This window comes from Cydia fagiglandana, chromosome 17 (genome assembly GCF_963556715.1).
Source record: "Cydia fagiglandana chromosome 17, ilCydFagi1.1, whole genome shotgun sequence".
NCBI classification, from domain to species: domain Eukaryota; kingdom Metazoa; phylum Arthropoda; class Insecta; order Lepidoptera; family Tortricidae; genus Cydia; species Cydia fagiglandana.
This window is the reverse complement of record NC_085948.1, coordinates 13,531,620-13,556,022: the sequence shown is the minus strand read 5'-3', so window position 1 is coordinate 13,556,022 and position 24,403 is coordinate 13,531,620. Positions and strand designations below refer to the sequence as shown.

Genomic DNA, 24,403 nt, shown 5'->3' with positions numbered 1-24,403 from the left:
CAACGCCCTGACGCTGCAACCGGAAAAGAGTTATTACATTGAATATGTCGTAATAATACTATGCTTTCTGTTCGTTGTACAAGGGTTGCTACGGCGCTCATAGCCATATAGCTGATGCATGTTGAAAACTTGCGCAGGTTGAGGTGTATTCGGGTAATACCGAATGTCGGATAATTCCGAAATTCAGGTGAAAATCACCCCTAATTCCATCATAATAAAAGTCTCTTTTCGGAATTATCCGACAGTTTTCGACATTCGGAATCACCCGAGTAAACCTTATCTGTACTTTGTGTAAATAATGGTATAAAAGTGTGCTTTCTCCACCTACTATGCACCGAGTGCAAGTACTTTGACATTAGTCAAAACTATTCCAGAATCTCTAAAGAAAACATACATTTCCTGTAGTTAATATTATACACTTTAGTAGTAGTTACCATAATATACATATACATACACTTTAGTAGTAGGTAGTGCAAATTGAAACAAATATATTTATACTATTTAAGACCTTTTCAAAAATCTTGTTTTATTTATTATCCTCGTGTTGCGAAGGGTGGTATTCCACCTGTCTTATTTCTTTGTTCAATAGATATTTTGTCTCACATTTTGCTAAATGAGATAGTGACACGCAATGACATTGGACCAAGATATTCATCTGTCCAATATCTTGGAGGTGACGAGGTAAAAAAAAGACATTGGAAGATCTATCATGAACATCACGACACGTCAAAAAGTTTTGAAAAACCCAAATATTATCTTGAGCTTGTTGCCCGCTCAAACAAAATTCAGCTCTCACAAGGATGGAAAATGAAATTTGGGGGAATTACCTAAAAGTATTAAACCCAAAAGGGGGTAAACCTACTTTAAGTATAAAGACGTATCCAGACTAATCAATTTTTCACCAATCTGATTAAATTGCCTGATCGAATCAAGACGTGCCTTTACCAATATGCGTACGGACGCAAACGCCAATTTGGCTCGCTGAATCAACCGCCGGATAGTGACGGATATTACGGATAACATGAGGAGCGGACGCAAGATTACCAATTTGTGACGCCAGTATTTTCGTTCTGGGGCATTTTTTCAATTTAGAGGAATATCGCCATAAATCTAAATTTGGTGATTAAATTGGAAATTTACGCCAATTTCATTTCTGGATACCGCTGAACTAAACGCAATTTCACATCACTCACTGTATTTGTCACACATTGTCAAATGAAGGAACTGTCAAATTTTCGCCTGCTTTTCCCGGCGTATAAAAATAAAATTAGCGTCCCAGTAATATGATTTGATTAGTATTACCCTTTCGTAACCTGCGAGTCTCATAAAATAAAATACTCAATTTAGTTCCGCCGAATATATACTCATTCGAACGTGCGCTAGCGATTTAGTTAATTACCTATTGTAATTAAGCGCTCGGCTTTTCCTCTTTAGTCGCTTCATATAATGTCTAACATTATCCGGAAATAATATAATTAAGCATCAGAATAGTAGGTCGTGAGAAGCTTTGTTGCTTTGACACTAGTAGTGGAGTACCTAGTGATTTTGGTGATAGGATGGCTGATCAGACGTCGGTGTTAGCGCTCGTGATCCTGGCAGTCGGAGTCACTGTGCATTTCTCTCTGCACAAGGTCGAGGAGGGCCACGTCGGAGTCTATTACCGGGTAAGTCTATAGTATACAATTTCGCTGAACTGAAACCTAACTGTTAATCAGTTTAAGTTAGCGGTAAGAAATTTGTACTCTGAAATCATTTTAATAGATTTATTAGATCTAATAACAGTATGATGAACTCGAGTCAGTTGATGTTGACCTTATAAGTCAAGTTGTAACACAAGAAAACTGGGTGTATATTACTTAATTATTTTTTTTTGTCGTGTGCTCGTCTGTTATTAGTAATTTATCTATTATCTCATAACAGTAATCAGAAAATAGTCTGATGGTAGCAGACCCTAAAGTAAATCATCATCATCATCATATCAAGCCTATTATTGGCCACTGCTAAGCATAGGCCTCTCTTCGAGTACACTACTTATCCCGGTCCTGAGCCAATATCATCCAGAAGTGACCTGCAATCTTCCGAATTAATATCACTCAAATTAAATACAATGTATTTTCCAGGGGGGCGCTCTGTTGCCAGTGACGAGTCAGCCAGGGTTCCACATGATGATCCCCCTACTCACATCATACAAAGCCATACAGGTAACTATTCATTTATTTATGTAGTTGTGTAAATAATAATAATATGTATTAGACAGAGGTAAACAATAAAATGTTGTTCATTTTATCTTATCATCTTATCAATTCAACTTGTGTACATAAATTATATTGTCAATTAGTTTAATTGAAGGCAAACAACATATGAATTCATGAACTAAATTTTAATTTAGTTGCACCAATGCACTTAAAATGAATTCCCACTCGTAATGAGTTACAAAACTACAATTACTACATTTTAGCAGTATCCACCTGTCAACCATTAGTTTAAGTGCTCATTGTAAAGTACTAAGTTTAAAAGGAGAGAAAATGTTTGTTTCAGACTACTCTGCAGACTGATGAGGTGAAAAATGTCCCCTGTGGAACCAGTGGGGGTGTGATGATCTACTTCGAAAGGATTGAGGTTGTCAATATGCTGGAACCAAATACAGGTATAGGAACGTACTCTCATAAATATTTATGAAATAAAAATGTTTATTGGCTATTTATTATCTATATTTTTTTTGCCATGCCCATTGTCATTGTTATTGCTGATTGTACCTTTGTATGTCCAATAATACTTCCTCGCTCATCTAAACCTTTTTAAAAGCCGCTCGCGGGCGCCGCCTCGCAGGCACGTCCACTGGCCGTTTTGTGCGTGAGCAGGCGTGGCTCACTCCGCGATTTTGTCGCTTTGCTACAGATAAAAGTATATCCGTTCCACACCAATTTTGGTGGGTAGCCATAAACCGCGCCTGGCGCTGTCGCCACCTAGCGGCCATATCTGTCCTTATCGTAACATACGCGTTTTGTTACAGAGTGAGTCTTCTGTACCTAGTAGTACTATTAATTATTCTGTGGCGCGAGGAAAATGCCTCGAGCGAATGCTCGCTCTGTGTGGACCGGCTAATGAAACCAAACTGGATGGGTCGAATGATTGAATTTTGTTTTCTTGTCACAGTTCTGGACGTAGTGCGTAACTTCACCGCCGACTACGACAAAACCCTCATCTTCAACAAGGTGCACCACGAGCTGAACCAGTTCTGCAGCGCACACAGCCTGCACGAGGTCTACATCGACCTATTTGATCAGATCGACGAGAACCTTAGGACGGTGAGTACATCACAAAATATGGACTATTGTCTTATTAATAGGGCATCATGATTAGATAATATGTTCCTGTGGGATTTGGACATTTTGAAATATTGGAAACGGTTGTTAAGTAGGTAATATTGTTCGATCATAAACTGTTTGGTCGTAGAAGATCGTAAGAAACTATAGTGGGGCTCAAACTGTGCTTTTTTTATGCAGGCTCTCCAAAAAGACTTGAACGAAATGGCCCCAGGGCTACGCGTGCAGGCAGTGCGCGTCACCAAACCAAAGATCCCTGAGGCCATCCGCAAGAACTACGAGCTTATGGAGGCCGAGAAGTCAAAGCTCCTCATTGCAGCCCAACATCAGAAGGTATTATTGTCATTGTTTTACAAGATTTTAACCAGTACGTCATACTATATGACTGCCTTGCATTGTAACTAATTCGCCTGCTCGCGACTTAACAGGGATAGATTTAAACTTCAAAGTTACACACTTACACACAACAAATAAAGCAAGTAATATAACATCTTAAAACACTTCTAAATCTTCTTGTTATAGGTTGTAGAAAAAGAAGCAGAGACGGCTCGGCGCAAGGCCGTCATCGAGGCTGAGAAAGAGGCACAGGTGGCCAAGATTCAGTATGAACAGAAAATCATGGAAAAGGAATCTCTACAGAAGATAGAGCTCATTGAGGACAGCATCCACAAAGCCAAGCAGCAGACCAAAGCGGAGGCCGAATTCTACAATCTCAAGAAACAGGCGGAGGCCAATAAACAACTACTGACCAAAGAGTACTTGGAGTTGAAGAGATATGAAGCACTTGCTATTAACAACAAGATATACTTTGGCAATGATATTCCAAGCATGTTCTTACAGGCTAATGTTGGAGAAAATGTTCCAATTCCCACCCCAAAAAGTGTTCAAGTGCAATGAGTAATAGTCACTCTGTCAAAACAACTAGTCAGACAGTAAGTCATACAGGGAGCAAATGTTTTGACAAGGAATTAAAGGCCCTAAATAATTTCGAGCACCACATGTCTAATTGGAGTGTTGGGCTAGTTTTGGAGATCATGTGATAATTTTGTATCATTAGGAGTAGTAGAACATAGGCCCGTTTCTGTGTTTTATAGAAATAAGATGTAGATGTGTAACAGGCTTTACATATTGTTTTTTGACTGAATAATTATGTGGTTCCAACTTAAGTACATAGCTTTTGTATGTAGTTACTTAACACCTGTTTAAAATAAAACTATGAATGTTAGAAAAACGTGATTTTAATTCAAAACATAACTTAGAAATAATTTACTGGCTTAGACATTTAGATCTTGTTGAAGGCAGCAATGTCAACGGACTGGACGAAATCTTCAAATTCTTGGATTTTCTCAGTGAGAAGGTCAACGGAGACTTTGTCATCTTCAATGACACACATGATCTGCAGCTTGTGGATACCATAGCCAACTGGGACAAGTTTGGAGGCACCCCACAGGAGACCGTCCATCTCTATAGTGCGGACTTGCTTCTCTAATTCCTTCATGTCTGTCTCGTCATCCCAGGGTTTGACATCAAGGAGGATAGATGACTTGGCGATGAGGGCTGGTTTCTTGGATTTCTTCTCTGAATACGCCTTAAGACGCTCTTCCCTAATGCGGGCAGCTTCTGCGTCCTAAAACAAACATTGTAGTAGTAAAATATTGAATATATTTATCTGCACAGTAGACTTTCACTTTCATTTTGGCAGTCTTATCTTTAAAGTAATATCAGGCGTGTGTCACTCCGCGATTTCGTCGCTTTGCTACAGGTAGCTAAAAGTACATCCGTTCGACCCCAGTTTTGGGGTTTGCCATAAGCCGCGCGTGGCGCTGTCGCCACCTACTCCACCTAGCGGCCATATCTGTCCTGATCGTAACAGATGCGTTTTGTTAGAGAGTGAGTCTTCTGTACCTAGTACTATTATTTATTGTGGTAATATATAGTATCCAATTGAATAAATTTAGTTACCTCCTCCTCATCACCAGATCCGAACAGATCGACATCATCATCATCATCCTCGACCTTGGCGGGCGCGGCCGTGGGCTTGCCGCCGGCGGTCAGCGGGCTGACGCCGGCCGCCCAGGCCTTGCGCTCGGCGGGTGTGTACGACGCGATGTGGTTGTACCAGCGCAGCGCGTGCGGCAGGCTGCCGGCCGGCGCCTTGCCGACCTGCTCAAACACCTGAACATCAGCTTGAGAAGGCACCCACCTATGGAATGTGAATATTTAATCAATACTAGGCGACAATATTCTTTCGGAAGCATTTTTTCCAGCAGTTGTACAATGTAATGGGTGGATGGCACATAACAGCTGTTCATTTGATAATAATATGTGAAAATAATCAAGGTCGTTAGGCCAGGGGGTTGACGTGGTAGACTTTTATAGGTTAGGAAGATAATTCAATATTGTAAACACCTACCCGGATACATAGCTCCTCTCAGCCAAATATTTGTTCAGGTCATTGAGACCCTGGGCGGTTTTAACGTCTCCGAAAGCCATTTTTTATAGATTAGGCTGATTTGTTCGAGCAACCACAACCACACGGCCCGGCAAAGAGCAAGTAAGAGAAAGAAAAGAAAGAGACAAAGATTTTTAGAAAGAGATGACATTAGTTAGAGTTGTACCGAATCATTATTTATCGCAATAGTTGAATCGATTACATGTGCCTAGTAGTTGGAATCGATTATCGGTTTAAATTATTGTTAAAAGCTGTTTAAGACATTTTTATTTATGTTATAACTAACTCGTAAGAAGAAAATGTAATATCAAATAAATCCGCGTACGTTTCTTTTTCATTTGAAAATATTTCATTAAATAAAAATATAAGTTTGATACTTTGAATTTTACATTGCAATAAAATAGTCTGTCTAATTAATGTCTGAAACCAACTCACCCTTACCCCTTGACAGTTTTCTGACTGAACTGTCATTTCAATCCAACTAATCGAAATTTGTATTTTTAGGTACGATTTTTATAAGAAACGACGCAATTCTACAGTAAAATAAGTTATTTTAACGGTATTTAAAAGTTATTGTGCTATAATAATCCATAATTTATTATAATAATAATTACTATTTAGGTTAGCCGTTCGTACTTATGTAACAATAACAGATAATTTTGTCTAATTATCTTGCTAAATAATAAATCATTACGGCCTTTTAGTATAATTTCAGTTAGAATCACTCCGTGGGAGTCAGTATACATGTTTTTAAGTGTCTAAAAGTGGTCAGAGAGTTGTGCATAAGTGTTTGACGGGGGTTGTGTTTGTGCAGAAAATGCTGCGCCAGCCGCTGTCTCGGGCGCTAGCGCTGACCGCGGCGCCCCGTGTGGCTCCGGTCGCGCGCCACTACGCCGACCAGGTTCAGAAACAACCGGAAAAGATCGAAGTTTTCATTGACGACAAACCTGTACATGTCTTCCCTGGCACCACTATATTGCAGGTGAGTTGCGTCAACTACGCATATGATTTTGCTTTAATACTATTTGGGAACTTAATAAATGGGATATAAGGAATGCAATTCTAGAACTTGCATATAGAGTTACGTTTTTCACAGTACTTACAGTATAAATATTAAAGAAGGTAAACAAATGCAGCAATTGAACTTTAAGATTAAACATTGCTGTTAGCCTAGATTTAAATCATCACTAATATAACATATGCATATAATATATGTGATATGTGACCACAAGTCATACCATAGAGTACCCATCTTTTTATTGTGAGATGTTTGAAAAGTCAGGTGATGTACGCTGAATGAATATTTTTCGCCTACAATAAATTTCTGTTAAAATCCTGATAAATTGGTGGATGCAGCAAAATATTTCAAGTTATGTTTGTCAATATTACAACACACATTTTAAAACAAGTTTAAACACCTTGCCAACCTTAATTAGAAAGAAAATACATATACTTATAAAAAAAAACTGATTATATATTTAATATTTTAGGCTGCTGCAGAAGTGGGCGTAGAGATCCCCCGTTTCTGTTACCATGAGCGGCTGGCCGTAGCCGGCAACTGCAGGATGTGCCTCGTAGAAGTAGAGAAGTCCCCAAAGCCGGCAGCAGCTTGTGCCATGCCAGTCATGAAGGGCATGAGGATCAAAACCAACTCAGACTTGACCAGGAAGGCCCGTGAAGGCGTCATGGAGTTCTTGCTTGTGAACCATCCGCTGGATTGCCCCATCTGTGACCAGGGTGGTGAATGCGATCTTCAGGATCAATCGATGGCTTTTGGATCTGATAAGAGCCGCTTCACTGACATACATTTCTCAGGAAAGAGGTAAGAAATTGTTACTCTTCACACACTTACCTGTGTTGTGTGCAATAAAGTGATTACTACTACTACTACTACTACTACTACTACTTATTGTAAGTAGTTTTGTTCTGGAAACTAGTTCAATAATTGCTGCAGCAAGTATGTTAAATAAGGTTTGTAATATCTGTATTGAAATGATTGCATTTTGGATTCTAGAATGTTAGTTAGTGTTGAGTTTCATTCTGAAATAATACCTTTCTAATGATCAGAGCTCAGATGATTTTCAAATTCAAATCAATTAACTAGTATTAATTACCTGGATAGCAATTACTTTTTGCCTCAAATGTGTTATTTGTACAGTTCTACTTTGGTGAATAAATCAATTAAACAAAAATATCCCATAAAGATTTCTGACCGAAGTGGTCAGTGGTCGTGGTTTTGATTTCGGATATCATGTTTTGGCCGAAGGTTCGGTCGGGCAAAGAACCCCCGAGGCTTCCGGCCGCGCCGAAACTGTACTTTCAGTAGTATCTGACCGATGTTTTGATTTCGGCAGGCTACGATATAAAAATCATGTATGGCATAAAAACCGGCCAAGTGCGAGTCAGACTCGCGCACGATGGCAGCCCCGCTTAGATATTTATTACATTCTGTTTTTAGTCATCATCTGTGAAAATTTCAACTGCCTAGCTATCACTGTTCATGAGATACAGCCTGGTGACAGACAGACAGATGGACAGACGGACAGACAGACAGGGACTTAGTAAGGAGTCTTAGTAATAGGGTCCCGTTTTTGCCCTTTGGGTACAGAACCGTAAAAAACTACAGCAAAACCGAACCTTCGGAATATTTTCGAAAAAAATTATTGGTCTACTAGTAGTACCCAACCTTTGGTTTCGGTTTTGGCAAAAAATACGGTTTCGTTCGAGTACTAGTTTTACACCATATTTTCCCTGCTAGGGCCGTCGAGGACAAGGATGTCGGGCCGCTCATCAAAACCATCATGACGCGTTGCATCCACTGCACGCGTTGCATCCGCTTCGCGTCTGAAGTCGCTGGCGTCGATGACTTCGGCACCACGGGCCGTGGTGGTGACATGCAGGTATAACTTTAATTTACAAATGCAAGATAAATATTTTATCATTCTATATAGGGATTCTTTATAGGGATTGTGCAAATAGGGGGCAGCACCCTGCTTATTGGAGCAAACTGTAGGTCAATGTAAGATTACCGACCTTGGCACAAGGTGGCAGACCCTGTAATGCACGCCTATAACCAAATAATTACATCAGCTTCAGCACATATCTTTAAATGTGTTAAAATACAAGCAACATCATTTATTATATGCATTGACTAGGAATCCTCTAGACCGAGTTTAGAGCAATTATTTCATGCAACCGATGATGCCAAAAATGCGGGGGTGCGCGGGACGAGGTGAGCGAAGTCCCGTGCCGTGATTGGTCCGTTCAAAGACACGGACGTCACACAAAGACATTTTCGACTCGAACATGGAGTAAAATTACCGTATGCGTGGCAGAGGGGGTAGCGCGACTATGCTCAGTCTAGAGGATGTTGTCTGTGATTATATGGTATTTGTATTGTCAGGTCGGCACGTACGTGGAGAAGATGTTCCTCTCGGAGCTGTCCGGCAACATCATCGACCTGTGCCCCGTCGGCGCGCTCACCTCCAAGCCCTACAGCTTCGCGGCCCGGCCCTGGGAGACGCGCAGGGTAACATACATTTATTTTACAATCATAGAGATGTAGTGCATAATTAATTGTTTTTCATCGTGTTTTCTCGGAAACGTTCGTATTTGTCATATCCTCCTAAGGCCCAAGGTCCTACCTATAGTACTTATTCAGTTCGATGAAATCTAAATCATATTCAATTGGAACAGAGTCGCATTTGTTTTGTTTCGTTCAATTCTCAAACAGAACCAAAATCAAATCTATTCCCTGCACTAAGAGTTCAAATTTCTGTGGTAAATTATGGATTTTTCACTTGTATGGCTGGGCCTTAGGAGGATATGCTACTTCAGTCAAGCTCGGTACTTTTTGTACTGAGATGAGACTGACTGAAATAGCAAGACACTTTCGTACGTTTCCGTGAAAATTGATGGAAAATAATTATGCACTATATTTGCAGTCGTAAATTGTATAGCACTGTTTTTTGGACTTTTAGGAAACCAAGTCAATATAATTTTTCAACTTTTTTCATGAATACATGTTGTTATTTTTTCTTGTTATATTATAACGATTGTACTGTAGATCGACTCGGTGGATGTGCTGGACCCTCTCGGCAGCAACATCGTGGTGGCCACGCGGACCAACGAGGTGCTGCGCATCCTGCCCAGGACCAACGAGGTAATTGAAAACACCATGTGTTCCTGTCAGGACACTTATTCAGTTCAAGGGGCTTTTGAGAATTTATTGTTTGCTTTCAACAAAGTGAAAATTGAAACCCATTCTGTCATGTAGGTAAATTAGTCTATGTATAACTATTATTATTTGTATCTCCGTTTTAAAACTCTCGGGTCTTTCGGGCCCGGTCATATTTTTTGCGGTCATTATTGCAAGCCTATTGTGTCTCACTGCTGGGCAAAGGCCTCCCCCTCTTCTTCCACTCCTCCCGAAGATGAGCTGCATCTGGCCAGTCTCTCAAAAAGGAGTCTTAAGTTATCCCGCTATCGCCGACGAGGTCTGCCGGATCCCCGGTTCGACTCACTGGGCACTCACTCCGTGGTTATCTTGGCCCATAAGCGGCAATGGTAAGCGGCATTCGGCGGACATGACCAGCCCAGTCCCACTTTAACTTGGCCGCTTTTCGAGCTGATATTTTGTATAACTATTGTAAGTACAAAATAATGTAGGTAATTTTTAACTGGTAAAACTAAAATAAATGCTATGGTTTTCAGTAGACAATATTATCGTTTTAAGATTTTACGTCTTAATTAATTAAAACACGCGCAATAGTGGGTTCAAAGTTGTGAGCTGGCTGAGTACTAAATCCCTTTATTCATAAAACTTTACGGGCCTGATTTAGTTAAATTATGATTTATCCCTTTCTTACAAATACATAAGTCAAAATGACAGATAACGACAAACGATTATTAGTTAATTGAGGTTTGTAGCGCGTTTATGAATAAGGGGTATGTGTTTACATGTCCATTTCAATCTAGATCCATTCACTAGCTAAGGATTACAATTAAAACTAATCTTGCCCATATCCAGGAGATCAACGAAGAGTGGCTGTCGGACAAGTCGCGGTTCGCCTGCGACGGCCTGAAGCGCCAGCGGCTCGTGACCCCCATGCTGAAGGACTCCCGAGGCAACCTCACTCCTGTTGAGTGGGAGGACGCTCTAGTGGAAGCTGGTCGCGCGCTCAGGGACTGTCCCGGAGATAAGGTACCAAAGTCCGATAGATGGCGCTTGTTGCAGAGAGCAGTATTAAATGTTTCTTATTTAGGAAACTAAGGGCTCATTTAGACGGCACGCAAATTCGCATGCGATTTTAGTTACATAGCGGATGATTGAGGCTACATCAACTCAGCCGACCGATCAAATAACGCAATGTAATGAAACTCGCATGCGAGATCTCGCACCGTCCAAATGAGCTAGGCGCCTTGCACCGTGCACGGTGCAAGATGTACGATATCAGGCGTGGCTCACGCCGCCATTTCGTCACGTCGCTATAAGTACATGCGGCCACACCAGTTTTGGTGTCTAGCAGTAGTAGTGGCTCGCACCAGTCGCACCGCTACGGAACGGACGCCTACTCGCGCTTGCGCCACCTTGCGGTCATATCCGTCGTAATAGACGCGTTTTGTTAGAGAGTGAACCTTCTGTACCTAGTACTATTATTTATTCTGTGACCAAATTATAAGCATTGGGTAACCCATAGATTACGTCACATATCCACAGGCAAACATCGGGTCAGAAAGTCATAAAATTCGTGTGACGCAAATTTACATATAAGAGCTGTTTCCCACTGACGTCCAGTTTTATGCGGGTACGGTTTTTTGTAGGATCCCGTTTTAGTAGTATAGGCAGGGGTGCGAAGCTCCTGACTTCGGCCTAACTCGGCTCCGCTCGGCTCAGCATTGCTCCGAGCAATTTTTAGGGTTGGCACTACTTGACTTCCTTTTGCGTGCACGACCACAGATAAGATAATCACTTAAATTTTGACAACCCTAAATAGCCGAAAGGGATAGTGCCATATATTAGAAACGGATAGTATGATTCGACCCTGAACCGCTGTCAAACTTCGGTTTTGTAGGAAGCTTCCTTTCTGTACGGTAGTACTATTATTTATTCTGTGGTATAGGTGTTAATATAGTAACTTTCGCACGAGGATTCTGTTTGGGGGATCCTGCATGCATACTACAGAAAACGGGATCCTGCAAAAAACCGTACCCGCAAAAAATTGGACGTCAGTGGGGAACAGCTCTAACCCTTTTGCGGGCTCTCTTTTAAATTTGACCTTGAGAACCTTGAAAAACCTTGAGATTGACTTTTTTTTAGCTGGTGGTGGTAGCTGGCGCCCTTGCCGACGCCGAAGCCCTGGTGGCGCTGAAGGACCTCGCCAACAAGCTGGGCAGCGAGGCCGCCTGCACTGAGCAGGGCTTCCCCACGGCCGGCGCCGGCACCGACCTGCGCTCCTCCTACCTGCTCAACACTAAGATCGCCAGTGAGTATAGGAGCAAGCTATCGTCGGATAACCTACGACAGGGTTCGAGAATTTAAGAAAAATTATCCAGCAAATATAAACAATTGTAAAAATCAACATTTTATGGAATTAGAAACAAGCATGAATGATTTGATCTGCTAATGGGCGCAAGCTGTCTGAGTATTTTAATGACATTTAATTTAATCCTTCGAGTAACACCGGCTTCCGATCCGACACGTCGGAAGGGAGGAGGCTGGAGCCCAAGCGATATCTTACCGTACAAATCGTTCTGCCATTTTTTGCAGGAAAAAACGAGCACGGTCGTACTTCTTATTCACTACATACAAAATCCAATCTTTGATGACGACACAAATACATAGAAAATGACACACGTCAAGGACAAATCTTGCACACCTCGATCTCTTTTTGTGTATGGATGAGTCACAACACGCACCGCGCTAGTTGTGTGTATGCCTTGGGCATGTGCTTACACAGAGGGGAAATAGTGCGAATGTCGACTCCCTTCCCGGTGTTGCTCGGAGATTTTATCTTACAACATGTTCTTGTAATAATTTGTGCTATATTGTATTTTTTATTACATATAGACGTTGAAGAGGCCGACTTAGTGCTACTCGTCGGCACAAACGTCCGTTTCGAGGCTCCGCTGCTCAACGCGCGCATCCGAAAGGCCTTCATCCATCGCGACACTGATGTGGCCTTGATCGGGCCCAAGATCGACCTCACCTACGACTACATTGTGAGTCGCACTCCACCTTAGCAACCTCTTACAAACCTTTGTTAAATTTCTTTCGATTCGATTGAGATTATCAACGGTTTGTTAGATTTGTCAGACGATTATGAATAACGCCACAAGACAGGGGTCGCCAAACTTTTGACAAGAAGAGCATACCGCATAGTTATAGTCGGTCTCAAGAGGCGGTTGTGGTCTGTGCTCCATCTATGTAAGTCTGACGATTAGTAACCCTTTTAAAGTTTGTGGATTTATACGTGGCGGTGAATAAGAGAATATTATTATCTTTTTTCAAATGCCGCTGTGTTGGGTTTAAATTGCGTAGATGTTGTTGTTGCAATATCAGAATAACAGTTAATAGTTTACTTTTTCCCGTAGCACCTCGGCGAGGACGCGTCGATAGTGAAAGAGCTCGCGTCCGGCTCGTGCTCGCACCCGGTGCTGAAGCGGCTGGAGCAGGCGCAGCGGCCCGTGGTGATCCTCGGCGCCGACCAGCTGCGCGGCGCGGAGGGGGCCGCCCTCCTCGCGCACACGCAGGAGCTGGCCTTGAAGCTGCAGGACAAGCTCGCTGACAAGGACTGGAAGGTGAGCTCGCGTCCGGCTCGTCCTCGCACCCGGTGCTGAAGCGGCTGGAGCAGGCGCAGCGGCCCGTGGTGATCCTTCGGCGCCGACCAGCTGCGCGGCGCGGAGGGGGCCGCGCTGCTCGCGCACACGCAGGAGCTGGCCTTGAAGCTGCAGGACAAGCTCGCTGACAAGGACTGGAAGGTGAGCTCGCGTCCGGCTCGTCCTCGCACCCGGTGCTGAAGCGGCTGGAGCAGGCGCAGCGGCCCGTGGTGATCCTCGGCGCCGACCAGCTGCGCGGCGCGGAGGGGGCCGCGCTGCTCGCGCACACGCAGGAGCTGGCCTTGAAACTGCAGGACAAGCTCGCTGACAAGGATTGGAAGGTGGGCAATAAATATCATCAGAATAGGCTTATTTTTGAATTAAGGTAAAGGTGACAAGATATAGTGACGATCAACTTGGCGCAGTCGGTGGTAGGATCTATGTGGGTGAGAATCCGTTGCTATTTTACAGGCTTTTATTTAGTTTAGTGAACTCTTTATTGTATACCAAGACATTCAAAATAACATACAAATAGTAAGAAGTACAAGGGCGAGCATCCACATCCACCGATGACCACGATCCTCAGTCATGAGGGAGCGACCACAGACCACAAGGCGAATTTTTCTTTAGTTTCACCTGTTCCGTTGTTTGTCTGTAATCAAATCTTACCGTTAAATTTGACCTACTTCCCGGTTTCCGATGAAACTGAAATTTTGCATAAATATGCACTCGAAGTGGCAAACATTCTGATTTTCTACTATAGTATTTTTTATTAATTTATTTGTCGTATTCAGGTCCTGAACGTGCTTCAAAGAACCGCGTCGCAAGTAGCGGCGTTAGACATCGGCTACCAACCCGGTGTGGACGCAGCTCTCGCCGCCGGACCGAAGGTTGTGTACCTGCTGGGCGCGGACGCAGGGGTCGTCACGCGCGATAAGCTGCCCAAGGATGCTGTCATTATATATCAAGGTGAGACAACAAGTCGGACCGAAGGTTGTGTACCTGCTGGGTGCGGACGCAGGGGTCGTCACGCGCGATAAGCTGCCCAAGGATGCTGTCATTATATATCAAGGTGAGACAACAAGTCGGACCGAAGGTTGTGTACCTGCTGGGAGCGGACGCAGGGGTCGTCACGCGCGACATGTTAGCGAAGGATGCTGTCATTATATATAAAAAAGTCTCCTGGTACATTCTAATTTGAACTTTGTGTTGACAAAATAAACTTTCATTTTGCCTGACAAGGTTTGACGCATGGGCGGCTAGAGGTTATGATTACGTATATGTTTTTGTGTAGGTCACCACGGCGACGCCGGTGCCGAGATCGCGGACATCGTGCTGCCCGGCGCGGCGTACACGGAGAAGCGCGCCACGTACGTGAACGCGGAGGGGCGCGCGCAGCAGACGCTGCCCGCCGTCACGCCGCCCGGCAAGGCCAGGGAGGACTGGAAGATCATCAGGTACTTGTGTCAGGTCACTACGGTGAAGCTGGTGTCAAGATGGCACCAGGCGCAGCGTACACGGAGAAGATCGGTTAAGGTTAAACGCCACGAACTTATGAATAAATAAATAAATTAGTATTAGGTTTAGGGGACATCTTACACAGATTAATCTAACCCCAAACTAAGCTAAGCTTATAATATGGGTGCTAGGCATACAATAACTGTAGACAACAGAACAGAAACCCCCATTTCATCGACGCGAGGAATTATGTCAAGTTTCGATTTTTATATTTAAGCCAGTAGATGGCATATTCTATTACGCGAATTAGAGTCAGCGTGAAGTGTTGGGGGCAACACCTGCTTAGAAGCGTGAATTGCTTTAGCTTTCGAGTCAGGTCTCGCTATAGATAGCGCTCTCATAGCGTGTCCCTTTTTCTATGCGATTTGGCTTAAAGGGCTGGCATCCAGGGCATAAAAATACCATTAAAAAAAAACAAAAAATTTACACAATTCTAGGGATTGACAGGGCAAACTATGCTGGCGCTATCTGCTATATACTTCGATAGGCCAACCCCATTACTGACCGTTAGACCTTATCTCGTTGCAGTAAGGTTCACGAACGCTTACTTTTTGTTTCACTTACAGAGCCCTATCGGAGGTGGTGGGTGCGCGGCTGCCGTACGACAACCTGGACTCGGTGCGCGCGCGGCTCGGCGAGGCCAGCCCCGCGCTGCTCGCCTACGGCGACGTGCAGGCTAACAATTACTTCGCGCAGGCGCGCGCGCTCAACCAGGTACCTAAACCATACAATCTGCTTACAATTAACATTATTCATTGCACTGTCTTTGCAGTATTGTCTTTACGGTGACATGTGGAAAGTTCGGCGTCATAACACACCGTCAGCCACCAAAGTTAAACGAAACGTATCCAGGAGAGAAAAGGGACGACCTTGATTTAGCTTTTATAATTTACGTGGATGATAAACTATCATCAGAAGAGGAAAATAATCGTAGTGCGGAAGATAATATATTCAAATCTAATGGTACAGAAGGTGCATTACAGATGGAAATAGTTTAACCGTTATCAAATAAAACGTTCACGAAACTATCGACACCGTCAAGACGGCCGTCATGCAAATGGCGGCACCGCTTTTTGACGTTGCGCTGTCAATAATCGCCCTCTAGGAAACCGCGCCATTTGGTTTACATAGACAACGTTGTAGTGACGTCATTCACCGCTCTATTACGGTCGCTATATGACGGCATTGCTTTCCTAGGAAACCAAAGCTTAAACACGGTTTTTGCATTAAAGTAATAATACAAACCAAATTAAAGTTCGTGCAAAACTGATCCTTATCTCTCTCACCACAGAGTCTCCAGAAGCCCGTGTCGGGCAAGCTGGACGTGCAGCTGAAGTCGCTGGAGGACTTCTTCATGACGGACGCCATCTCGCGCGCTTCGCCCACCATGGCCAAGTGCGTACAGGCCGTCATCAAGCAGAAGGCGTCGCCTTATTAAACCACCACCACGGTATTTTCTACCTTATTTTGTAGAACTTAAAACACATTTTTGATCGTAGAAGGAAACGTTTGATATGCCAGCGAACTATAAAATGTTGGGCGCCACTGCTATGCCAGCAGTAGAATTATAGACCACATTTTTGAATAAAAAAGGGAAATGTTTGATATACTAGTTAGGTAACTAAAAAATGTTGGGCGCCACTGCTACGTGTTATGTTGTAAGTATACCTATTGCGTAGTTCTGATGAAACTGAACTGAAATAATGTTTTAATATCTAAAGATATTTATTATCAAATAATCATTTTTTCTGCACTTTGAAAAAAGTTCAACAAAAAATAGGGTAGAAAATATCCGGCTTAGACTTTGAAATGCGGCGTATTTAATAAGTATATTCCTGATAACTGTCGCTTGATCGTTATATTTATTAATTGTTTATAGTACAACAATCGAGCGGCAGATATCTTCTAGGGTAATAAAATAACAAATTTTTATTTTGCCTTTCTGCAATCATTTTTTAGAAGAAAATACTTCAGGAAAGCATCTTATAGTTGAATCTTAACTCACTCATCTTTTATCTAAGAACAATTATATTGAATTCGACTATGTACATTGTGATTTTGAAGCTATTTATTTTCTTATTGTAAGTATAAACTAGTGTTTTCAACTTTCCAAACTTTCCAACCTCAAATATATGAAATAAAACATAGTAAAAGGGAACGAACGAAATGCTACTAAGAACGGACAAGTGTATCAACAGGTAATTGTATTGTATATAGTAAACAATTGTAGCATATAATAAATGTAGTATAATGATTGTCGAAATTTTATTTTATTTCATCTCCTTTTCCAAAAGTATACGTGTATATGAAGCGTTTCAAAGTATTGGAATTAGCAGCTCCTTTACATTATTCGTTTTGCAGTAACTCTGAAATAGATAACAGGACGGTGATTAGTTGATCGTTGTACGTATGTGTGATCTTGCGAATATCCTGCCGGCCTAGCCAAGGTTACAATCGCTATCGCTTCGACATCGAAAAGCATTATGTCTCTCTATCACTCTTCCATATTAGCGCGACAGTGATAGTTGCGTTTCGATCGCTACGGAGCGTAAGCGATTGGCATCTTGGCTACGCGGCCTGTAGAGCGATAGAGAGCAAGACGCTTCTGAACAAGTGACTCGGTAAGTGTTATACATACATCAATGGCTTTCTGCACATCCGCCGCCGCTTATACACATCCTCCTTTATTGCGGCGGCGGCGTTCCGAGCAAATTGCTCATGCGTTGCGTTCGAGCCTGACCAACCGCCCGGCCGAGCGCGGCGTTGCTTCAGCACGTCTTAGCGCGGTGGATGGCTAGAGGAACTTCGTCCAACAGAGCTACTATCTTTGCGAGATACAAATAGGCATATCCCGAGGTGCAGGCGCGGTTTCGGGTATTTATAACTTTGTTCATTGTAAATTAGTTACCAAACTATGAATTAAAAGTAAGTAGTAAGCTCCAAATGAGCTTAACACTTTCGCAACCGGGCAAAAAACGGCGCCCTACCCCAGAAACCGGTCGTCTATATCTGCGTACAAAACAACCCGCTGGGTGGGTTGTCCGGCATCTGAGCATAGTTTTTGGTGTTTACTTTACAGTTATCCATTTTTTGGCTAGTATAAAAAATTCCCGCACCCAAAATCCCGGAGTATGCTAATGTAATAGGATAATAGATTTAGGATATTGTACATACCTTAATGACTTTCTGTACTGGGCGCTTATACGCAGCTTCCTTGAGCGCGGCGGCGGCGTGTCTAGCAAATTGCTCATGCGCCGCTTCTGTCCCTGACCAACCGCCTGGCTGAGCGCGGCGTTGCTTCAGCGCGTCTTGCAGTGCGGTAGATGGCGCTAGGAACTGCGGTCGTGGCGGGTGGGGCGGGGGAAGGCAGGATTCTGAGCGAGTAAGTACATATAAAGATCAAAATATTACAGGTAAGTTGTATAGATTGATTCGTAGGGTGCGTGTCCAGCAGAGCTGTGTGAGAATGTGTTTGTTTAATTCTACTCCACTTCTAATACGGTCCTCCTCAGCGATACTGTTCTATTTTTTTATTACTCAAATAAGTAATAGTTATTTGTTTTACAAGGGGGCAAAGATGTTGTTTAACCGCTCGTGCTATAATATTGATACCCGAGCAAGCGAAAGATTCCAAAATTGAACCACGAGCGTAGCGAATGGTTCGAAAAATTGAATCTTGAGCGTTGCGAGGGTTTCAAAGAACGAGGGTTAAACAAAATTTGCCTCCGAGTGAAACACAAAAGTTTTTCACCTCACCAACCCGAAGCAAATATTCAATGTAAAATATCAAACAAAATCAAATCCAAATGAATGTTATTAAATATTTATCATCCAAAATCATCATTTAAAAGTCAATTCTACCAGCAAACATAAGAAAACAACTCAAAATTTGCATTTTATTACTTTGCCTCACATGTGAATAAAATGCAACTTTCCTATCAGTTTTTGAAGTGCAAAGTAAGCCTTTCCGAGCTGGTGTGGTGAAAACAGTATTATAGTTCGGGTCATTCAACTCATTCACGATGACGCGCAGATTTGTCAAATCCAACCTTTAATAACATGACAATTTGAGTAGAGGCACGCGTCTTCGTGAATACCTAACACGATCTATACAGTAAAAGCAGGGTACTGTGAAACTAGTTAAAAGAACCTATTGGTTCTTAACAGATACACCCCTCGCTACGCATCCTACCACATCTCTGGTGGAACCGCAGCCTTAAGAGCTGTAGGTAGGAGATTTGGACTATGTGTCAATATTGGGCGTCCCAAATACCGTTGGAGTGATGAAGCCCAAAAAGACCTGTCCGCCCTCGGAATACCCAACTGGCGTGAAGTGGCGCAGAATAGGGCAGAATGGCGCTCTCTTGTGTCAGAGGCCAAGATCCTCTTTGGGTCACTGAGCCAGTGATGTATGTATGTGTATGTCAATATTGGGTGATGGCGAAACTTATGCGGTTATAACATTTTATGTATGTTTTGTCACCTTTGAGTGGACCTAGTTTAGAGTGGAGTTTCCCAGGTCTCGTGGGAAGGAAGCTCAGTTTGTCGACGCAGATTTTCCGATGATACTCTTCACACCTCTGCTGATTAGGCAGTTCCGAGCATTGAGCTTGAGAAGTTCTCAAACTTCGTTGTTGGTCTCTTTTCAGTTGTTCTTCCTTTTCCCTCTTTTGCAATCTGTTAAATTGTGGATTAATTATGTATTATTAATTAATTCAAAATAAATGTCTCATGGATTTTAGTGCTATCACAGAAGAAATAATAGTACAACCGTACAGAAAGGACACTTCCTACAAACCCGAAGTTTGACAGCGGTTCAGGGTCGAATCATGCTATCTCTTTCTAATACGTGGCACTATCCGTTTCGGCTATTTAGGGTTGTCAAAAAATCTTATCTGTGGTCGTGCACGCAAAAGGAAGTCACGTGGTGCCAACCCTAAAAATTGCTCGGAGCAATGCTGAGCCGAGCGGAGCCGAGTTCGACCGAAGTCAGGAGTGTCTCTCCACTGGTGCTATAAGGGCAGAGTGTGTTCTCCTAAAATGAATACTTGACTCACTATGAATCAAAAACTTATTAACAGTAGGTACAAGAGGTATAAAGTCTAAGAAAATTCCGTGGATCGAAAAAATCGAGGTAAAAGTTATGTTACCGTTTCTCTAACTTCTTTACTCCTTTATCAATAAAATCGTAGTATTTCTTCTCTTTTTCTTCTTGGAGGCGTTGAATCAATTCATAATTTTCTTTAAAGTATCCGGTGACGTGTTTTTCTTTATGTATCTATAAACAGGGTATCTCTGTTACAAGGTATCTTTCGAAGCCTTCTTATACTTAACAACTGTTAGTCGAAGACTTTTCAAACCATAGGTGGTGCCGTGACCACTCTAGTTTAGTTGGATAATATTTTAGGAGTTCCTTTTCTTGCATCGAGCTCCTATTGTTCAGGATCCTTATCATCTGTTACATTTCGTGATGGTAAATTATTGTAGGTAGGTACCTATAGTTTATCCGCTTGTTTAAGATCAAGTAGGTACGCCATAGTAAATGTGTGGCGAACTTGATCTTTGAAGTCGGAGAGGCTATACAGGGGTTATTGACCATGAGGCTTTAAATTCAGGGCTCGATTCTACTCGCTAAACTGAGCTACTTTTATTATGGCACTAACCCCGAATACCCACAAATGTTTTTTATTTTTTGTACATTTTGGCCGATCAGATGTCGACGTTTTCTATGGAAAAGCCAAAATTTATTTCCCGATTTTAGGGTTGATCCCATAGTAAAAGTACCTAGCTCAGTTTAGCGAGTAAAATCAAGCCCTGGACCATCACCATCACCAGTTATTTATCTACCCAGGACATATGTTCACTTTGAGTTGTATATATTCCTCTCGTTAACCCTATACAAATATTTTAAAACAAGACTATACTTGGTTGAAGACTTGTTTCTCTTTTCGCCGGATCCTGTCCTGGTGCTTGCACCACAAGTCGGCTAGCTTTTGATCCAGAGCCTCTCTTTTCTCTCTCCACTCTTTGATGGCTTTGTTTTGCTCTTCATACATTTTGTCGGCTTCCTTGTCAAGGCAATGATCGCGTTTCTGAAAAAAAAGAATGTGAAATAATAAACGTCACATTTTTTAAAATACCACAGGGTGTCACATACGCGTTGCCTACTTTGACTAATGCGGACAAACCTTCAAGATAGCGCATTTTTATTAAATATGTAGAGTTTACCAAGAAAAGTATGCAGCGATTTTGATTCATCAAAAGTAATTTTAAACGTCAAACGTCTATGAAATTATGTCGTATAAATAACACTTGCACTGCGTGGGCAATCAAAATCGCTGCAGACTTTTCTTGGTCTAACTCTATGAAGTACCTCCTCTGCAATTTGTAACTGACGAAACTTTTCTATCAACAGTTCATCTTCCTGACGATTATTTTTCTCCATTTCAGCAGTTCTAATAGCGTCTTCTTTTTTCATCTCTGTTCTGTAATTTATGAGCAATCTTGTAGTACCTAGGATCTTCTAAAAAATTAGGTATTATAGGAATCTAAATGATTTTGTGTTGGTAGCCCGGTTGACGGGACGCCTCCATTGAATTATTTAAGTTAATTTAAGTTACGATTATATATAAAGCCCTGTAATGACCCTCAATAAAGTGTCCGTAAAAAAATTGAGGGGAATTCTTACATCATTTTATTGCATTCTGCATCTTCTCTTTCTTTCCTTTTCTTAAGAACTCTCTCGCTCTCTCGTTTTTCAAATTCAGCGTACATAAGATTGTCTACTTTTAATTTAGCCTCTTCTATTATCTTTTCCTTTTCTTGTATGTCTTTAACAAATTTTATTTGTATGTCTCGTTCCTCCAACGTTTTAGATTCTACAAGAGCACTGCAATAAAACTGGTTTCATTTCAGTTACCTACTACGACTAGTTGGTAGTGTTTATTTAATATATGTTGTTATGGATTAATTCTAAAAAATATAAAATTGAAATTGTAAATATTAGCACCACAGAACTCACCTTAACAATTCCCTGCCGTAACCAGTTCTTTCAAAAATCATATTTCTAGCCCGTCTCAAGTTTTCAGCCACATTATCGCGTTTCTCCTTCTTATAGAAAGCTTCGAGTTCCACCATCTCTTCCAATCGAGCTTTCCTGTTCTTCATGGTCATCTTATTGACTTTCCCCTGTGACGAATCTGGCCAGGTGCTGGTCCATTTTCTCGACTGTGCGTTCATAGCTTCGATGTCCACATGGCAAGGCGTTTTATATTCCGATTCTGAATTTGCTTGATTTTTTATTCTCTCCCATTCCCTTTTGGGAATCAGTAAAGGCGCGAAGCGTGCCATAATTTAATAAGTGTTTACAGTTATCAGTATTTTCTTTAAGATGTGCCTGAAAATATAGTAATGAACTAATGAAGTATTGTTTATTAATCTATGTGGCTCTGGTCTAGATAAACATCGTCTGTCATTCATGGTTCATGAAAACATGTACGAGTAACATAAAACTAACTAACAGCAGGCGGTCTTATTTGCTACAGTAATGTGATGATTTGATATCTTGTTTACAAGCTTACTACACTAAGTAATAAATAATTTCACGTACTGGTAATTTTGTGAACACCGCAGTAGGTAATTGTATTCTGGAGCCAAATAAAACTGTACGAGTAACATGTTATTACAAGATAGTTTCAGATACAAGTGACAGATTGTTACAAGGTACTTAGTTTCAGAAAAGCAACGAAAACAAATATTTTGACTCCCGGAAAACCTATTAATCCGATCCGCTACATGCGGCAAATTAAAACTTGATGGCTTCGTTTTCAGCCAGCGCTGTTTCACAAATTAAAAAAAAGCGGCCAAGTGCGAGTCGGACTCGCCTATGAAGGGTTCCGTAACAGCAAGTAACATAATAAAATTGCGGTTTACGGTTTATGACGTATTAACAAAAAACTACTTACCAAATCTTGTTCAAACCAATTTTCGGTGGAAGTTTGCATGGTAATGTACATCATATATTTTTTTTAGTTTTATCATACTCTTATTTTAGAAGTTACAGGGGGGGGGGGGGGGGGGCACACATTTTACCACGGTGGAAGTGTCTCTCGCGTAAACTATTCAGTTTAGAAGAAAATGATATTAGAAACCTCAATATCATTTTTGAAGACCTATCCATAGATACCCCACACGTATGGTTTTGACTAAAAAAAAATTTTTGAGTTTCAGTTCTATGTATGGGGAACCCTAAAAATTTATTGTTTTTTTTCTTTTTTTATATGAAAATCTTAATGCGGTTCACAGAATACATCTACTTACCAAGTTTCAACAGTATAGTGCTTAATAGTTTCGGAACAAAGTGGCTGTGACATACGGACGGACAGACAGACAGACAGACAGACAGACAGACAGACAGACAGACAGACAGACAGACAGACAGACATGACGAATCTATAAGGGTTCCGTTTTTTGCCATTTGGCTACGGAACCCTAAAAAGCACAGTAACTTTATGGAGTGAGATAGGAAATCGAGCGCGGCAACGGGCAAGCCTCGCGCCATTTCAGGCCGCGCGGCCCATCCGTCACTGTCGCCAGAGACGTTATTTGCAGTATATTTTTGCATAAAAATAACTACTACGGCGGGGAATGGACAGAGAGAAATTGTAACGAATGAAGGAATTTTACGTTGGCGTATATACTGGTTTAAGTAATATACGTTTCAGCTCGTAGGTATATTAGCGAAGCTGTATATTCCTATGTTTGGCTTTTGGTTGTGATTTCTAAAGCATTCAGTTCTATTAGATTGCCAAATTCTCGTAAGCCGTAGCTGTAGTAGGCGTCGCAATGGACATTTTAAGCTGAACAGATAGAAGCATAAGTATCATGTGATGGTTTGATTCATACATCAAATTACTTTCACATAGTTCAACTTCGCCAACATAATAACAAAAGTTTTTCCAATGATATACTTAAGTAAGTTGTTGTTTAACCCTTCGTGTTAATATTGATACCTGAGCAAGCGAAAGAACCCAAAATTAAACCACGAGCGTAGAGAGTGGTTCGAAAAGTTGAATCTTGAACGTTTCAAGTGTTCCAAGGCACAAGAGTTAAACAGACTTTGATAGCAAAGAAACAACATTTTACACCACGCCAATACGAGGAAAATACTTATGGGTAATTGGGTAATTTGATGAAAATACAAATCACCAAGTTACGGCTACCTACGGCGCCATAAAACCTCGAGTCTGCGCCATTATAGAGCGGAGTTGTTTTTTTTATAGGTACCTAC

The 24,403-nt window shown here is 41.8% G+C and overlaps 4 protein-coding genes across 4 annotated transcripts; 2 read left to right on the top strand and 2 right to left on the bottom strand.

Moving 5' to 3' along the window:
- Positions 1-1,219: 1,219 nt before the first annotated feature.
- On the top strand, positions 1,220-4,557 carry LOC134672512 (erlin-2-like). The gene is made up of 6 exons (XM_063530453.1): positions 1,220-1,664; positions 2,121-2,201; positions 2,539-2,647; positions 3,157-3,308; positions 3,507-3,659; positions 3,849-4,557. The coding sequence occupies exons 1-6, from the start codon at positions 1,557-1,559 to the stop codon at positions 4,221-4,223; spliced, it is 978 nt and encodes a 325-aa protein (XP_063386523.1). The 5' UTR covers positions 1,220-1,556; the 3' UTR covers positions 4,224-4,557.
- On the bottom strand, positions 4,547-5,899 carry LOC134672513 (elongation factor 1-beta'). Its single transcript, XM_063530454.1, has 3 exons — positions 5,740-5,899; positions 5,289-5,529; positions 4,547-4,953 (listed from the first exon to the last, which is right to left on the bottom strand). The coding sequence occupies exons 1-3, from the start codon at positions 5,817-5,819 to the stop codon at positions 4,609-4,611; spliced, it is 666 nt and encodes a 221-aa protein (XP_063386524.1). The 5' UTR covers positions 5,820-5,899; the 3' UTR covers positions 4,547-4,608.
- Positions 5,900-6,214: 315 nt separating this feature from the next.
- Positions 6,215-17,377, top strand: LOC134672514 (NADH-ubiquinone oxidoreductase 75 kDa subunit, mitochondrial). The gene is made up of 14 exons (XM_063530455.1): positions 6,215-6,282; positions 6,593-6,760; positions 7,269-7,600; positions 8,537-8,678; positions 9,182-9,307; positions 9,845-9,940; positions 10,808-10,981; positions 12,098-12,263; positions 12,848-12,999; positions 13,372-13,578; positions 14,391-14,565; positions 14,891-15,053; positions 15,681-15,828; positions 16,406-17,377. The coding sequence occupies exons 2-14, from the start codon at positions 6,596-6,598 to the stop codon at positions 16,550-16,552; spliced, it is 2,193 nt and encodes a 730-aa protein (XP_063386525.1). The 5' UTR covers positions 6,215-6,282; positions 6,593-6,595; the 3' UTR covers positions 16,553-17,377.
- LOC134672511 (calponin homology domain-containing protein DDB_G0272472-like) lies at positions 17,366-22,494 on the bottom strand. Its single transcript, XM_063530452.1, has 8 exons — positions 22,136-22,494; positions 21,803-22,003; positions 21,488-21,599; positions 21,039-21,206; positions 20,265-20,392; positions 19,598-19,791; positions 18,289-18,488; positions 17,366-17,480 (listed from the first exon to the last, which is right to left on the bottom strand). Exons 1-8 carry the CDS (start codon positions 22,462-22,464, stop codon positions 17,430-17,432), a joined length of 1,383 nt encoding a protein of 460 aa, XP_063386522.1. The 5' UTR covers positions 22,465-22,494; the 3' UTR covers positions 17,366-17,429.
- Positions 22,495-24,403: the final 1,909 nt, after the last annotated feature.

Bases quoted from the DNA above. Each gene is read 5' to 3' on its own strand.
- LOC134672513 (XM_063530454.1), bottom strand. From the start codon at position 5,819: ATGGCTTTCGGAGACGTTAAAACCGCCCAGGGTCTCAATGACCTGAAC. The intron at 5,530-5,739 runs GTAGGTGTTTAC...CACATTCCATAG, and splicing joins GAGAGGAGCTATGTATCCGG to GTGGGTGCCTTCTCAAGCTG. The intron at 4,954-5,288 runs GTAACTAAATTT...TGTTTGTTTTAG, and splicing joins GATCTGGTGATGAGGAGGAG to GACGCAGAAGCTGCCCGCAT.
- LOC134672514 (XM_063530455.1), top strand. From the start codon at position 6,596: ATGCTGCGCCAGCCGCTGTCTCGGGCGCTAGCGCTGACCGCGGCGCCC. The intron at 9,941-10,807 runs GTAATTGAAAAC...GCCCATATCCAG, and splicing joins TCCTGCCCAGGACCAACGAG to GAGATCAACGAAGAGTGGCT. The intron at 15,054-15,680 runs GTACTTGTGTCA...TTTCACTTACAG, and splicing joins GAGGACTGGAAGATCATCAG to AGCCCTATCGGAGGTGGTGG.
- LOC134672512 (XM_063530453.1), top strand. From the start codon at position 1,557: ATGGCTGATCAGACGTCGGTGTTAGCGCTCGTGATCCTGGCAGTCGGA. The intron at 2,202-2,538 runs GTAACTATTCAT...TGTTTGTTTCAG, and splicing joins CATCATACAAAGCCATACAG to ACTACTCTGCAGACTGATGA. The intron at 2,648-3,156 runs GTATAGGAACGT...TTCTTGTCACAG, and splicing joins TATGCTGGAACCAAATACAG to TTCTGGACGTAGTGCGTAAC.
- LOC134672511 (XM_063530452.1), bottom strand. From the start codon at position 22,464: ATGGCACGCTTCGCGCCTTTACTGATTCCCAAAAGGGAATGGGAGAGA. The intron at 22,004-22,135 runs GTGAGTTCTGTG...GTTTTATTGCAG, and splicing joins TACGGCAGGGAATTGTTAAG to TGCTCTTGTAGAATCTAAAA. The intron at 21,600-21,802 runs GTAAGAATTCCC...CATAAATTACAG, and splicing joins GCAGAATGCAATAAAATGAT to AACAGAGATGAAAAAAGAAG.